Source organism: Strigops habroptila, unplaced genomic scaffold, assembly GCF_004027225.2.
Source record: "Strigops habroptila isolate Jane unplaced genomic scaffold, bStrHab1.2.pri NW_022045577.1_ctg1, whole genome shotgun sequence".
Classification (NCBI taxonomy): domain Eukaryota; kingdom Metazoa; phylum Chordata; class Aves; order Psittaciformes; family Psittacidae; genus Strigops; species Strigops habroptila.
Genome location: NW_022651059.1, coordinates 344,760 through 357,906, shown reverse-complemented (window position 1 = coordinate 357,906; position 13,147 = coordinate 344,760). Strand labels below are relative to the sequence as shown.

General features: G+C 65.8%; 3 protein-coding genes across 3 annotated transcripts; 1 reads left to right on the top strand and 2 right to left on the bottom strand.

Annotated features, from left to right (window-relative positions):
* Positions 1 to 405: 405 nt before the first annotated feature.
* Positions 406 to 3,434, bottom strand: PLP2 (proteolipid protein 2; the record flags this gene model as incomplete). Its single annotated transcript, XM_030474271.1, has 4 exons — positions 3,130 to 3,434; positions 1,244 to 1,399; positions 580 to 675; positions 406 to 493 (listed from the first exon to the last, which is right to left on the bottom strand). Coding segments are annotated over exons 1-4 (427 nt in total), but the record flags the coding sequence as incomplete, so codon positions are not given.
* A 399-nt stretch (positions 3,435 to 3,833) lies between these two features.
* MAGIX (MAGI family member, X-linked) lies at positions 3,834 to 7,982 on the bottom strand. The gene is made up of 7 exons (XM_030474319.1): positions 7,910 to 7,982; positions 6,697 to 6,744; positions 5,778 to 5,852; positions 5,649 to 5,689; positions 5,290 to 5,424; positions 4,727 to 4,848; positions 3,834 to 4,125 (listed from the first exon to the last, which is right to left on the bottom strand). Exons 2-7 carry the CDS (start codon positions 6,728 to 6,730, stop codon positions 3,849 to 3,851), a joined length of 684 nt encoding a protein of 227 aa, XP_030330179.1. The 5' UTR covers positions 6,731 to 6,744; positions 7,910 to 7,982; the 3' UTR covers positions 3,834 to 3,848.
* Positions 7,983 to 8,085: 103 nt separating this feature from the next.
* Positions 8,086 to 12,942, top strand: GPKOW (G-patch domain and KOW motifs). The gene is made up of 11 exons (XM_030474270.1): positions 8,086 to 8,313; positions 8,831 to 9,039; positions 9,129 to 9,229; positions 9,515 to 9,618; positions 10,897 to 11,083; positions 11,194 to 11,305; positions 11,425 to 11,524; positions 11,643 to 11,745; positions 12,232 to 12,301; positions 12,379 to 12,464; positions 12,719 to 12,942. The coding sequence occupies exons 1-11, from the start codon at positions 8,126 to 8,128 to the stop codon at positions 12,854 to 12,856; spliced, it is 1,398 nt and encodes a 465-aa protein (XP_030330130.1). The 5' UTR covers positions 8,086 to 8,125; the 3' UTR covers positions 12,857 to 12,942.
* Positions 12,943 to 13,147: the final 205 nt, after the last annotated feature.

The window sequence follows — 13,147 nt, the reverse complement described above, 5'->3', positions numbered from 1 at the left end:
TCCCAGTGCCCCCATAGGGCAGCACCCCCAGTGCCCCCCATTGCCACCCATTACCACCCGGTGCTCCCAGTACCGCTATAGAGCAGGCTCCCCATTTCCCCCCAGTGCTCCCATTGCCCCCCATAGGGCAGCCCTCCCAATGCCCCCCATTGCCTCCCATTGTTCTCATTGCCCCAAATTGCCCCCCAGTGCTCCCAGTGCCCCCCCATAGGGGGGCCCTCCCAATGCCCCCCATTGCCCCCCAGTGCTCCCGGTACCCCTATAGGGCAGCCCCACCATTGCCTCCCAGTGCCCCCATTGCCCCTCAGTGCTGCCATTGCCTCCCAGTGCTCCCATTGCCCCCATAGGGCAGCCCCCCAATTGCCCCTATGCCCCCCATTGCCCCCCAGTGCTCCCAATACCCACCAGCAGGGGTCGCGCTGTGGTCCTGCCGTGTCGGCAGCGTGATGTAGGCGTCGTATCCCAATAGGATCCCGGCCAAGAGCCCGAAGACCTGGGGGGGGGTGGTGGTGGTCAGAGACACCCCAAAACCCCCCCAGGGCCCCCCCCAACCCCCCCTCAGCACCCCCCATCCCTCACCCCCGCCGCGGTGCCGGCGCCGTCGCGGTGCCCAATGATGACGATGAGGGACGTGATGAGGAAGAGCAGGCACCCGACCACGCAGCGGATGAAGTCCTGGGGAGGGGACACACACACACACAATGGGGACCCCCCCCGGGACCCCCAAGTACCCCCAAACACCCTCTCAGCCCCCTAAACCCCCCCCAGGGACCCCCAAGTACCCCCAAACAGCCCCAAGTGCCCCCCCAAGTGTCCCCCAACCCCTCCATAGCCCTCCAAGTGCCCTCCAAACCCCCTCAAGTGACCCCAAAACCCCCATAATTGCCCTCCAAGTGTCCCCCAAACCCCCCCCAGGGACCCCCAAGTACCCCCAAACACCCTCTCAGCCCCCTAAACCCCCCCCAGGGGCCCCCAGGTACCCCCCAAACCCCCCCCAAGTGTCCCCCAAGTGACCACCAACCCCCCCATAGCCTTCCAAGTGCCCTCCAAACCCCCCCAACCCCCTCAAGTGACCCTCAAGCCCCCACAATTGCCCCCCAAGTGCCCCCCAAACCCCCTCAAGTGCTCCAAGTGCCCCCCAAATGACCACCAACCCCCCCATAGCCCTCCAATTGCCCCCCAAGTGCCCTCCAAACCCCCTCAAGTGACCCCAAACCCCCCAAGTGCCCCCCCCGTGACTCACGGTCCAGCCCCAGTGGACGCCGCGGAGCCGGGGGGGGAGGCGGCAGCCCCAGACCAGCAGCAGCAGCACCGCCAGCACCAGCTGCGCCACCGCCAGCCCCGAGTACCCTGGCGAGCGCGAGGCCCCGAAGCACACCAGCGCCAGCACGCACAGCACCTATGGGGCAGCACAGGGACACCTATGGGCACCTATAGAGACACCTATAGGCACTTACAGGCACCTAGAAACATCTATAGGCACTTGTAGGGACAGTGCAGGGACCGTCTAGGCACCTAGAGACACCTTTAGGGACCTATAGAGGCACCTAGAGACACCTATAGGGGCAGCACAGGGACCCTATAGGCGCATCAGGGCTGTAGAGCCCTGATTGCTCTATCTACAGAGTTCCTATAGTGACTTCTATACAGCTCTCTGGGGCTTCTGTAGGGACCCTATAGAGCACCTATAGTACTCTCTATAGAACCTGTAGAGCCTCTGTAGTGCTCCCTATAAAGTCCATAATGCTTCTGTGTACAGTCTCTACAGTCTCCACAGCAGAGCTTCCCTATAGAACACTATAGAGCCCCTATAGTGCTACCTATAGAACCTGTAGTGCTGCCTATAGAGCCTCTGTAGTTTCACCTGTACAGCCTCTATAATTCCACTTATAGGTCCTCTATAGGGTCCTTATGCACTCCCTATAGAACCCCATAACCTCCCTATAGGGCTCTCTATAGAGCTCCACACCGCCCCCTTACAGGCCACTGTGGGATCCCCTATGGGTCCCCCCCCCCCCCATAATGTCCCCTATTGGCCCTTTAACGCTCCCTATGGAGCGCCCATAGGATGCCCTATAAGGCTCTTACGGCGCTCGCTAAGCCCCGCCCACCCCATAGACCCCGCCCACTCCCATCAAGCCCCGCCCACCCGCGCGTGGGCCGCGGGACAAAGCGCCGTTGTTGGGCGCGCCGGGGCGGAGCCGTCACCATGGCAACAGCACAAACACCCACCCCCCCCCGCCGTCGTCCTTAAAGGGGCAATGCGTCCAGGTGGGCCCACACCGATACCGTAAAGGGGCAGGGGGCTCTTAAAGGGGCAAGGACAAGTATATGTGAGTCTTAAAAGGGCAGGCTCCCTCCGTTCTCTTAAAGGGGCAGCGCGGCGTGTGACGTGCCGCACGTGGCGCCGGGCACCACCCGGCCTGGCGCAAGAAGCGGTTGGCACGGGAGGACCCGGGCAACGCCCGACTCGTTCCCCCCCCCCTTGGCCCCCCCCTCCAACCCAGGGCTCTGAGCCAATCAGCGAGCGGATTCCTCCCCTGGCCCCGCCCACCGTTAACCCGTTTCCCAAGGGCGTTGCCCCTCCACGCGCCCAAAACGGGACCCCCAAAACGGGGGGGAGTAAAAAGGGATGGGGGGGGGACCGGCCCCAGATGCTATGGGGGGGGTAAAGGCGGGGGGGACCCCTCCTGGACATCGGGGTCCCCCCATCCCGCAGCACCAGCAACGTGTTGGCGGGAAGCCCGAGGACCCAGACACCGGACATCCCCCCCCAGGGGACCCAAGAGTCCCATTGACCTCCCCCCCTAACATAGATCCACGTGTCCTGGTGCTTCCCCCTCCCCAAATGAAGCCCCACATGTCCCCGTGCTCCCCCCCCCCATTCCCTCGAATGGGGTCTCAGTGCCCCCCTAAAATGGGGATCCAAGTGCCCCGGTGCCCCCCTAAAACAGGGACCCAGGTGCCCCCCACCCTCAAATAAGAACCCACATGTCCCGGTGCCCCCCCCCCAGGGGTGTCCAAGCAGCTCCTCCTCTGCTGGGTCCCACACCCCTCCCGTTCGGGGTCTCCCTTCCCACTCCATTAGGAGTCTCCCCCCCATTATGGGACACCCCCACCGCTCCTTACGATTTCTCCGAGCATCACCAGCCCCTTGTGCGTGCGGCAGAAGCCGAGGCAGGCCCGGGTGCCGCTCTGGGCCCCGCTTGGCTCCATGGCGGGCGGTGGCAGGACCGGGCACAGGTTGGGGCCGGGGGGGGGGGGGGGGGTGGAAGAGGGACCCAGGGGAGCGGGCACAGCACGAAGGGGCGTGGCCAGGCGTTGGCGGGGGCCACGCGATTGGACGGCGGGGGGGAAAGGGGCGTGGCCAAGCGGCGGGGGAAGCCCCGTGGCGCGGGAGACGAGGAGTTCCCGCGGGGGCGTGGTTTAAGAGCGGGGGGGGGGGGGGGGGGGAAAGCCCCTTGTGATTGGCAGGAGGGGTCCCGAGGGGCGGGGCTTAGCGTTGGCGTGCTTACAACGGGGGAGCCCCATGGGGTGGGCGGGGCTTAGAGGGGGCGGGGCTTAGCGCGGGGGAAGCCCATTGATGTGGCGTGGGGGGATCCCGAAGGGCGGGGCTTAGGGATGGGAGGGGGAGTCCAAGGGGTGTTGGGGCGGAGCCCCAAAGGAGCCTGGGGGGGGGGGTTGGGTCCGAACGTTGTGCCCCCCCCTTCCCGACCTGTGCCCCCCCCGTTTCGGGGTGACTCAAGCGGCAGGATGTGGTCACGGCCCCGCCCTGCGGATGCTGGGGGGAAACGGGGGGCCCCCCCAGAGGAAACCACTCCGGAAGGCGCCGGGGGGGGTCCTCACCTTTATTGAGCACCCCCAAAAACGGGGAGCGGGGGGAGGGCATTGCATAGATTGAAGGGTAGGGGCCCCCCCCAAAAATGGGGGGGGTCCCCCCCAAGCACCGATAAAGGGGGTGCGGGGGGGGTGTTAACGGAAGGGGGGGCATTTAGGGGTGCATTCCCCCCCAGTTGCCCCCCCCCGAGGCCCGGCGTCCCACGAGGCAGAAGCACGGCTCGCCCCGGGGGGAGCTGCTGATGCAGAGGGTCAGGACCCCCCTCGGGGGAGGATTTGGGGGGGGCCCTGTGAAGAGGGGGGGAATCGTTACATCATATGGGGGGGGACACCCCAAAAGTGCAGCCTCAGCCCTCCCCCCGTCCAGGTTGGGGCAGCCCAGGTGGATCTGGGGGGGGGCTTTGGGATGTACCAAAGGGGTTTGGGGGGGCAATGGGTGGATTTGGGGGGGCTCTGGGCTATACCATGGCACCTGAGGGGGGTACTGGGCCGGAGCAGTACATTTGGGGGGCACTGGGCTGTACCATTGCCTTTGGGGGGGGCCATTAACATATACGACCATGTTTGGGGGTGCACTGGGATGTACCACTGCATCTGGGGGGGGGCAACTGGGGTGTGCTGCCGTGTTAAGGGGGGGCACCGGGATGAACCATTGTTTTTTAAGGAGGGGTGATGGGGTGCAACATGCCATGTGGGGGGGCACTGGGGTGTATCAGTATGTTGGGAGGGGGACTGGGCTGTACCACTGTATTGGGGGGGACACACACATGCATTTGGGGGTCACTGGGCTGTACCACTGTGCTTGGGGGGGGGATACACCGGGACCCACAACCATGTTGGGGTGTCCCTGGGCTGTACCATTGTATTTGGGGGGGGGGGTGTGTCTCACCGTGGCCCCGGCGCAGCAGCAGGCGCAGGGGGCTGCCCCCCCCCCCGGATGCAGGCCAGGGCCTGGGCATGGGTCATACCGGCTGTGGGGGCCCCATTGATGGCCAGGAGCTGGTCACTCACCTGCGACCCCATCCCCAAAGTCAGGGACCCCCCCCCAAAAAGCAAAGGAGGTTATGGGGGGGGATCAGTTCCTCCTAATCCCGCCCCATAACCTCCCATAGACACCCCCCTTTTCACTCCCAGGACCCCCATAGCCCCCCCTAGAACACCCCATATCCCCCCTAGATCCCCCTTCCCCCCCGAAGCACCCCATATTCCCCTCCAGAGCCCCCCCATAGACACCTAAGACCCTCTTACTTCCCCCCCAGACCCTCCATAGCGCCCCCAGTACCCCCATAGGACCCCTTTACCCCCCCCAGGCCTCCCCATAACCCCCAAAGGACCCTTTCCCCCCCCCCAGCCCGCCCCACAGACCCCACTTCCCCCCCCAGGACCCCCATTTCCCCCCCTAGATCCCCCCTAGGACCCTACAGGACCCTCATATCCCCCCCCAGCCTGTACCTGGATGCGGCCGCAGCGCTGGGCCGGGCCCCCCTCCCGCAGCCGCCGCACATAAACCCCCATGTTGAGGTCACGGCCCCCCCAGAGGCTCATCCCGAAGCCCTGAGGCCCCCGGGGCAGCTCCACCGCGAAGGCCTGAGCCCACCAGTGCTCCCAGTTACCCCCCAGTGCTCCCAGTTACCCCCCAGTTACTCCCAGTTACCCCCCAGTTGCTCCCAGCCCCCCTCCACTTGCTCCGAGTTACCCCCCCAGTGCTCTCAGTTACCCCCCCAGTGCTCCCAGTTGCTCCCAGTCCCCCCCAGTGGCTCCCAGTTACCTCCCAGTTGCTCCCAGTCCCCCCCAGTGCTCCCAGTTCCTACCTGTGGCCAGGCCACCTCCATGTCGATGTCAACTGGGGGTGCTGGGGAGGGGGAGACAACAGGGAAGGGCTGCTCCCAGCGCCTCCCAGTATAGCCCAGTATATCCCAGTGCCCTCCCAGTGCTCTCACCCACAGGCCAGAGGTCACAGGGTTCAGGCCCCACGAAGCTGGTGACGGCCACAGGCTCCGGGGGGGCGCTAGGACCTGGGGGGGGGGGAAAAGCTGCACCAGTGCTCCCAGTTACCCCCTTCTAGTGCTCCCAGTGCCCCCCCAGTTGCTCCCAGTTACCCCCCAGTGCTCCCAGTGCCCTTCCCAGTGCTCCCAGTTACCCCCCCGTGCTCCCAGTTATCCCCCTCCAGTGCTCCCAGTGCCCGCCCAGTTGCTCCCAGTTACCCCCCAGTGCTCCCAGTTACGCCACAGTCCCTCCCAGTCCCCCCCAGTTACCCCCCAGTGCCTCCAGTGTCCCCCCCAATCCCTCCCAGTGCTCCCAGTTACACCCCAATACTCCCAGTTGCCCCCCCAGTGCCCCTCCCAGTCCCTCCCAGTCCGGACCCACCCTCTCTCCGCAGCAGCAGGACCAGGTCCCCGTCGCGCCTCCGGACGTGGGGGGGGTCCCGGCCCCGCCGCCCCCCCCCGGGGTCCCCCCAGTTCCCCCCCCCCCCAGTTGGGGGGCTCGGCGCGGGGGGGGGGGCGGAGGGGGGCGGCTGTAGCGCAGGACACAGGCCCCGCCCACCACCACTACCACGTGCACTGGGGGGGGGGGGGCACAGTGCACGGTGAGTGGGGACCCCCCCCCCAAAGGGGATGGATGGACCCCCCCAAAGATAATGGGCCCCCCCCCCCGAAGGTGATGGATCCCCCCTTAAAGGGGATGGGGACCCCCCCCTCAATGCAATGGGGGCACCCAAAGGGGATGGATGAACCCCCCCCCAAAGAGGATGGAGACCCCCCCAATGCAATAGGGACACCCCCTTATGGAGATGGGGACCCCCCCAAAAGTGATGGGGACCCCCCCAACCGTTGCCCCCCCCCCCCCTTCCCCACTCACCGCTGGGGGCTGGTGCAGCCTCAGGGGGGGGCATCAAGGGGGCTACACCTGGGGGGGTCCCAGTGTGCCCCCAGTGCTCCCGGTATCCCCCCAATGCCCTCCAGTGCCCCCAGTATCCTTTCCAGTGCTCCCAGTATAACCTCCAGTATCCTCCCCAGCGCTCCCAGTGTAACCCCCATTCCCCCCCCATTGCTCTCAGTATCCTCCCCAGTGCTCCCAGTTCCCCCCCTCATTCCTCCCAGTGCCTCCCATTGCTCCCAGTATCCCCCCAATGCCCTCCAGTGCCCCCAGTATTCCCCTCCAGTGCTCCCAGTGCCCCCAGTATAACCCCCAGTATAACCCCCAGCCCCCCTCCATTGCTCCCAGTGCTTCCCATTGCTCTCAGTATTCCCCCCAGTACCCCCAGTACACCTCCCAGTGCTCCCAGTTCCCCCTCTCAATGCTCCCAGTGCCTCCCATTGCTCCCAGTATCCCCCCCAGTACCCCCAGTACACCTCCCAGTGCTCCCAGTTCCCCCTCTCAATGCTCCCAGTATCCCGCCAATGCCCTCCACTGCCCTCCAGTATCTCCCCCCCATTGCTCCCAGTGCCTCCCAGTGCCCCAGTATCCCATCTCAGTGCCCCCAGTATCCCCCCCAGTGCTCGCAGTATAACCCCCAGTGCTCCCAGTATAACCCCCAGTGCCCTCCCAGTGCTCTCAGTATCCTCCCCAGTGCTCCCAGTCCCCCCCTCATTCCTCCCAGTGCCTCCCATTGCTCCCAGTATCCCCCCAATGCCCTCCAGTATCTCCCCCCCAGTGCTCCCAGTGCCCCCAGTATAACCCCCAGTCCCCCTCCATTGCTCCCAGTGCCCCCAATATCCCCCCCAGTATCCCCGTAGTGCTCCCAGTTCCCCCCAGTGCTCCCAGTATAACCCCCAGTATCCTCCCCAGTGCTCCCAGTCCCCCCCTCAGTGCTCCCAGTGCTTCCCATTGCTCCCAGTATCCCCCCCAGTACCCCCAGTGTACCCCTCAATGCTCCCAGCGCCCTCCCAGTGCCCTCAGCATCCTCCTCAGTGCTCCCGGTCCCCCCCTCAATGCTCCCAGTGCCTCCCATTGCTCCCAGTATCCCCCCAGTGCCCTCCCAGTGCCCCCAGTATCCCCCCCCATTGCTCCCAGCCCTCCCCCCATCACCCCAGTTCCCCCCCCCCCACCCATGGCCCCGCCCCCCGGGTACCCGCAGCGGGGTCGCCACGGCAACGGGCGCGAGGCCCGCGGGCGCGAGGCGGGCGGCGGGGCTGACGCGAGGCGGGCGGATCCACCAATCAGCGGCCGCAGCGCTGTTAGGCGGGAAAAGAGGCGCAAAGGCTTCTGGGAGTCGTAGTCCGGAAGTGTGTATGTGTGGTGGGGGAAAGGCCTCCATTTTCCCACAGTGCCCCGCGCTGGGGGAAAGATGGCGGCGAGCAGTGGAGCGGAGGCCGGCAGCGCGGCGGCGGGCGCGCCGGGGCCGGTATCGTTCGGGTTCAGCCGTAAAGCGGAGCGGAGGCGGGTGCTGCCGGCCGGGCCGTGCGCGGAGCCCGGCGGCAGCGGCACTGGAGACACCGATTTCCTCACGGCGGTGGAGGGTCGGGAGCTGCTGAGGTGGGCGCTGCGCATGCGCGGGGCGGGAGGGAAGCCGCGGTACGCATGCGTGAGGCCGCTGTGCGGGGGGCGTGGTTTGGGGGGCGTGTTCTAGCCATGAAAGGCTCAGGTAGGGGGCGTGGTTTGTGGCGGTCTCACCATAAAAGGTCCGTGTAGAGGGCGTGGCTCGGGGCGTGTTCTAGCCATAAAAGGTCCTTGTAGGGGGCGTGGCTTAGGCCGGGGTCTCGCTTAAAGGTGAGTGTAGGGGGCGTGGTGTGAGGCGGGGTCTCTCCATAAAAGGTCAGAGGGGGCGTGGCTTGGGGCGGGGGTGACACTTGGAGATTCTAGGCATAAAAGGCTCATGTAGGGGGCGTGGTTAGAGGCGGGGTCTCACCATAAAAGGTTCGTGTGGGGGCGTGGTTAGAGGTGTCTCACCATAAAAGGTCCGTGTAGGGGGCGTGGCTTGGGACGGGGGGCGGGGCCCGCCGGACTGTGGGAGGAGAAGGGGGCGTGTCTAAGGCGTTGGCCCCACCCCCAGCGCCCGGCCGGCCCCGCCCCCTCCGCAGGAGCTCGTGATCCCGCTGGTCCCCTCCCACCGCTGGAGGAACCCGGAGCCCCCCCCGCCCCGCGGGGACTCAGACCACGCCCCCTCCGCCGCAAGCCCCGCCCCCTGCGAGGACCACGCCCCCAGCCCCGCAGGCTCCGCCTCCTCGGTGGAGGCGCAGGCGGTGCAGGAGCTGCTGCAGGGTGAGTGATTGGGGGGGGACACACACTATGGGGGGACCCCATGTCAGGATGAGCCCCCCCTTCACCCTCCATTGCCCCCCCCCCCCCAGAGGCACGGCAGAGCCAGGAACAAGCTGAGGGGGACCCCGGACCCCCCATCTCCATCCCCATCCGGCTGCAGGACCGGGACATTGCTTCACGGCCACAGCCTGTGAGTGACCCCCAAGTGGATGAACCCCCCCCAGGGACCCTCAAAGCACCCTTTGGGACCCCCAAACCCTCTCCCTCGGAGCCCAAACCCTCTCCCTGGGACCCCAAAGCACCCTTTGGGACCCCCAACTCCCCTCCAGGGACCCTAAATGCCCTCCCTGGGACTCCAAAGCACCCTTTGGGACCCCCAAGTCCCCCCCCAAGCACCCCCATGAGCTTTTCCTAAGCCCCCCCAGTCCCCAGCACCCCCTAATCTCCCTTTCCGCCCCCGTTTGTGCCCCCCCAGGGCCCGCAGGACTACGCGGCAGTGCCGGTGCAGGCCTTTGGGCTCGCCATGCTGCGGGGCATGGGCTGGAGCCAGGGCGAGGGCATCGGCCGCACCTTCAAACGGTGAGAGGGACCCCCCAAAACCCAATGGGGGGGCTCCAGGTACCCTGAAACCCTTCACACCCTCCCAAAGGGGGGTTTGAAGTGCCCCCAGTGCTACTTACTAACCCCTCAGTGTCTCCCCGTGCCTCCCAGTTGCTCCCCAGTAACCTCCATGGGTTTCCCAGTACCCCCAGTTGCCCTTTAGGGTTTCCCAGTAACCCCCCAGGGTCTCCCAGTGCCTCCCAGTTGCCCCTTAGGGTCTCCTAGTAACTCCCAGTAACATGCATGGGTCTCCCAGTTACCCCCCAGTTACTCCCCAGGGTCTCCCAGTAACCCCCCAGTTGCCCTTTAGGGTCTCCCAGTAACTCCCAGTAACCTCTTAGGGTTTCCCATTTCTCCCAGTTACCCCCCAGTAACCTCCGTAGGTCTGCCAGTACCCCCAGTTGCCCTTTAGGGTTTCCCAGTAACCCCCCAGGGTCTCCCAGTAACCCCCCTTGGTCTTCCAGTACCCCCCAGTTGTGCCTTAGGGTCTCCCAGTACCCCCCAGTTGCCCCTTAGGGTCTCCCAGTACCCCCCCAGGGTCTCCCAGTACCCCCCAGTTGCCCTTTAGGGTTTCCCAGTAACTCCCAGTAACCTCTTAGGGTTTCCCATTATCTCCCAGTTACCCCCCAGTAACCTCCATAGGTCTCCCAGTACCCCCAGTTGTGCCTTAGAGTCTCCCAGTACCCCCCCAGGGTCTCCCAGTACCCCCCAGTTGCCCCTTAGGGTCTCCCAGTAACTCCCAGTAACCTCCTAGGGTTTTCCAGTACCTCCCAGTTACCCCCCAGTAACCTCCATGGGTCTCCCCGTACCCCCAGTTGCTCTTTAGGGTTTCCCAGTAACCTCCCAGGGTCTCCCAGTACCTCCCAGTTACCCCCCAGTTACTCCCCAGGGTCTCCCAGTAACCCCCTTTGGTCTTCCAGCACCCCCCAGTTACCACGTAGGGTCTCCCAGTACTCCCCCAGGGTCTCCCAGTACCCCCCAGTTGCCCTTTAGGGTTTCCCAGTAACCCCCCAGTGTCTCCCAGTACCTCCCAGTTGCCCCCCAGTTACTCCCCAGGGTCTCCCAGTAACCCCCTTTGGTCTTCTAGTACCCCCCAGTCGTGCCTTAGGGTCTCCCAGTAACCCCCCTTGGTCTTCCAGCACCCCCCAGTTACCCCGTAGGGTCTCCCAGTAACTCCCAGTAACCCCCCAGGGTCTCCCAGTTCCCCCCCACTTACCCCCAGTGCCTCCTGGGCCTCACATTCTGCCCCCCCCCCAGCGTGGTGAAGCCCCTGGAGCAGCGGCTGCGCCCCCGGGGGCTGGGGCTGGGAGCAGAACCAGCCCCCCCCGGCCCCCCCCGGCCCGGGCAGCCCCCCCGGGGGGGTGAGGACCCCAATGAGGGGGGGCTGACGGTTGGAGCCATGGTCTGCATTGAGGCCGGACCCCACCGGGACATGTACGGGAAGGTGAGAGCCCCCATCCCTGCCTGCCCAGTATAACCAGTATGGAGCTGGGGGGGGGGGTACTGGGAGGGGGTTGATTCCTGGCTATGTGTGTGTGTGTGTGTCCCCCCCAGGTGGAGGGGCTGGAGCCAGAGACCGGCCGCGCCGTGGTTCGGCTGGAGCTGGGGGGGCAGGCGGTGACCGTCAGCCAGTACAGCCTGAGGCTGGGCCCCCCCCCGGCCAGGGGTGAGTGACCAGTAACTCCCAGTAACCCCCCAGTTACCCCCCCCATTACCCCCCAGTATCCCCCAGGGTCTCCCAGTATCCCCCCAGTGCATCCCAGTACCCCCCAGTTCCCCCCCCAGGCCACTCCAAGGGGAAGGAGGCTGAGGAGGAGCCGGACCACAGCGACCCCCCCCAGCGGGGGGGGGACAAGAGGAAGCAGCAGCCCCCTGGAACAGAGAGGTAAGACTGGGGGGGGCCTATAGACCCTTATAGAGTCCTATAGAGCCCTATGGGCTTCTATAGAGCTCCAAGGGGGTTGGCTCTAATGCGTGTTCCCCCCCCCAGGGCAGTGAAGCAGATCCGAGGAGCCCCCCCCGGGCCCCCCCCCGTGGCTGCGGCGGGACCTGCGGGTTCGCTGCATCGACAGAGGCTTCCAGGCCGGGCGCTACTACAATTGCAAAGTGGGGCTGCCCCATACCCTGCCCCATAACCCCCCCCATAGCCTGTCCCATGGTCCCCCCATAGCCTGCTCCATAGCTCCCCTGTAGTTTGCCCCATAGCCTGCTCTATAGCCCCTCCTATAGCCCTCCACATAGCCCGCCCCATAGACCCCCCATAGCTTGCCCCATAAGCCTCACATAGCCTGCCCCGTAGCCCCGCAGCCCCATAACCTGCCCCCCCGGCCCTATAGCCCTCTATAGCTCCCCCTGGCCTTATAGAATCCCCCTATAGCCCCCCCCTAGCCCCATACCCATCGTCTCAGCCCTATAGTGGGAGTCCATACCTGCCCCTTGGCCCCATAGCAAGGCCCTATAGCCCGTCCTCCCCCCAAAAGTCCCCTCTGGGGCTTCCATGGTCCTGTGGGGCAGGGTGAGGGGGTCCCCACGCCCCATAACAAGCCCCATGGGGGGGTCCCTGCACCCCATAACCCCCCATTCCCCCCGCAGATGGTGGTGGAGGACATGGTGACCCCCGACACCTGCGTGTGCCGCACGGATGAGGGGCTCCTGGTGGAGGGTGAGTCTGGGGGGGCCCAATTGGGGTCCCAAAGGGGGGGTCCCACCATCCCTGACCCCCTCCTTGGCCCCCCCCAGGCCTGCAGGAAGCCATGTTGGAGACCGTCATCCCCCGGGGCGATGGCGACCGCGTTATGGTGGTGCTGGGCGAGCACAGGGGCAAGGTGAGTGTGTGCCCCCCCCAAGATGGCGGCCCCCTGGTTGGAGCCCCTCCCCAAGATGGCGGCCCCCTGCTTGGAGCCCCTCCCAACATGGCGGCCCCCTGCTTGGAGCCCCTCCCAACATGGCGGCCCCCTGCTTGGAGCCCCTCCCAACATGGCGGCCCCCTGCTTGCGGCCCCCCTGCTTGAAGCCCCTCCCAAGATGGCGGCCCCCTGCTTGGAGCCCCTGTCCGCAATATGAGTGTGTCCCCCCCATAGGTGGGCCGGATCCTGGAGCGGGAGCCGGCGCAGAGCCGGGCGCTGGTGCAGCTGCAGCGGGACGAGGCCGGGGGGCGTGTGGTGCCACTGGATTACGACTCCATCTGCCATTACATGGGGGGGCATGAAGACGATTGAGGTCCCCCCTCTTGAAACCATCCACCAGCTTCCAACATGGCTGCCTCCACGGTGGCTTCAGGGGAATAAATCGTGCCCAAATGACATCATGCTGCTATTATTGAGGGGGGGGGAGGAAAGGGGGCACCCCCTGTTAGTGACACACCCCCCTCCTTCCCTATCAAAGCCATTGCGGTGCCAGTTTCAAACATGGCTGTCCCCATGCCAGCTTCCAAGATGGCGGCGGGGTACACGGTACGGCCGTTGCTACTCGCCGCTGCCCACAACAAAGATGGCGCGTTGCTAAGCAAC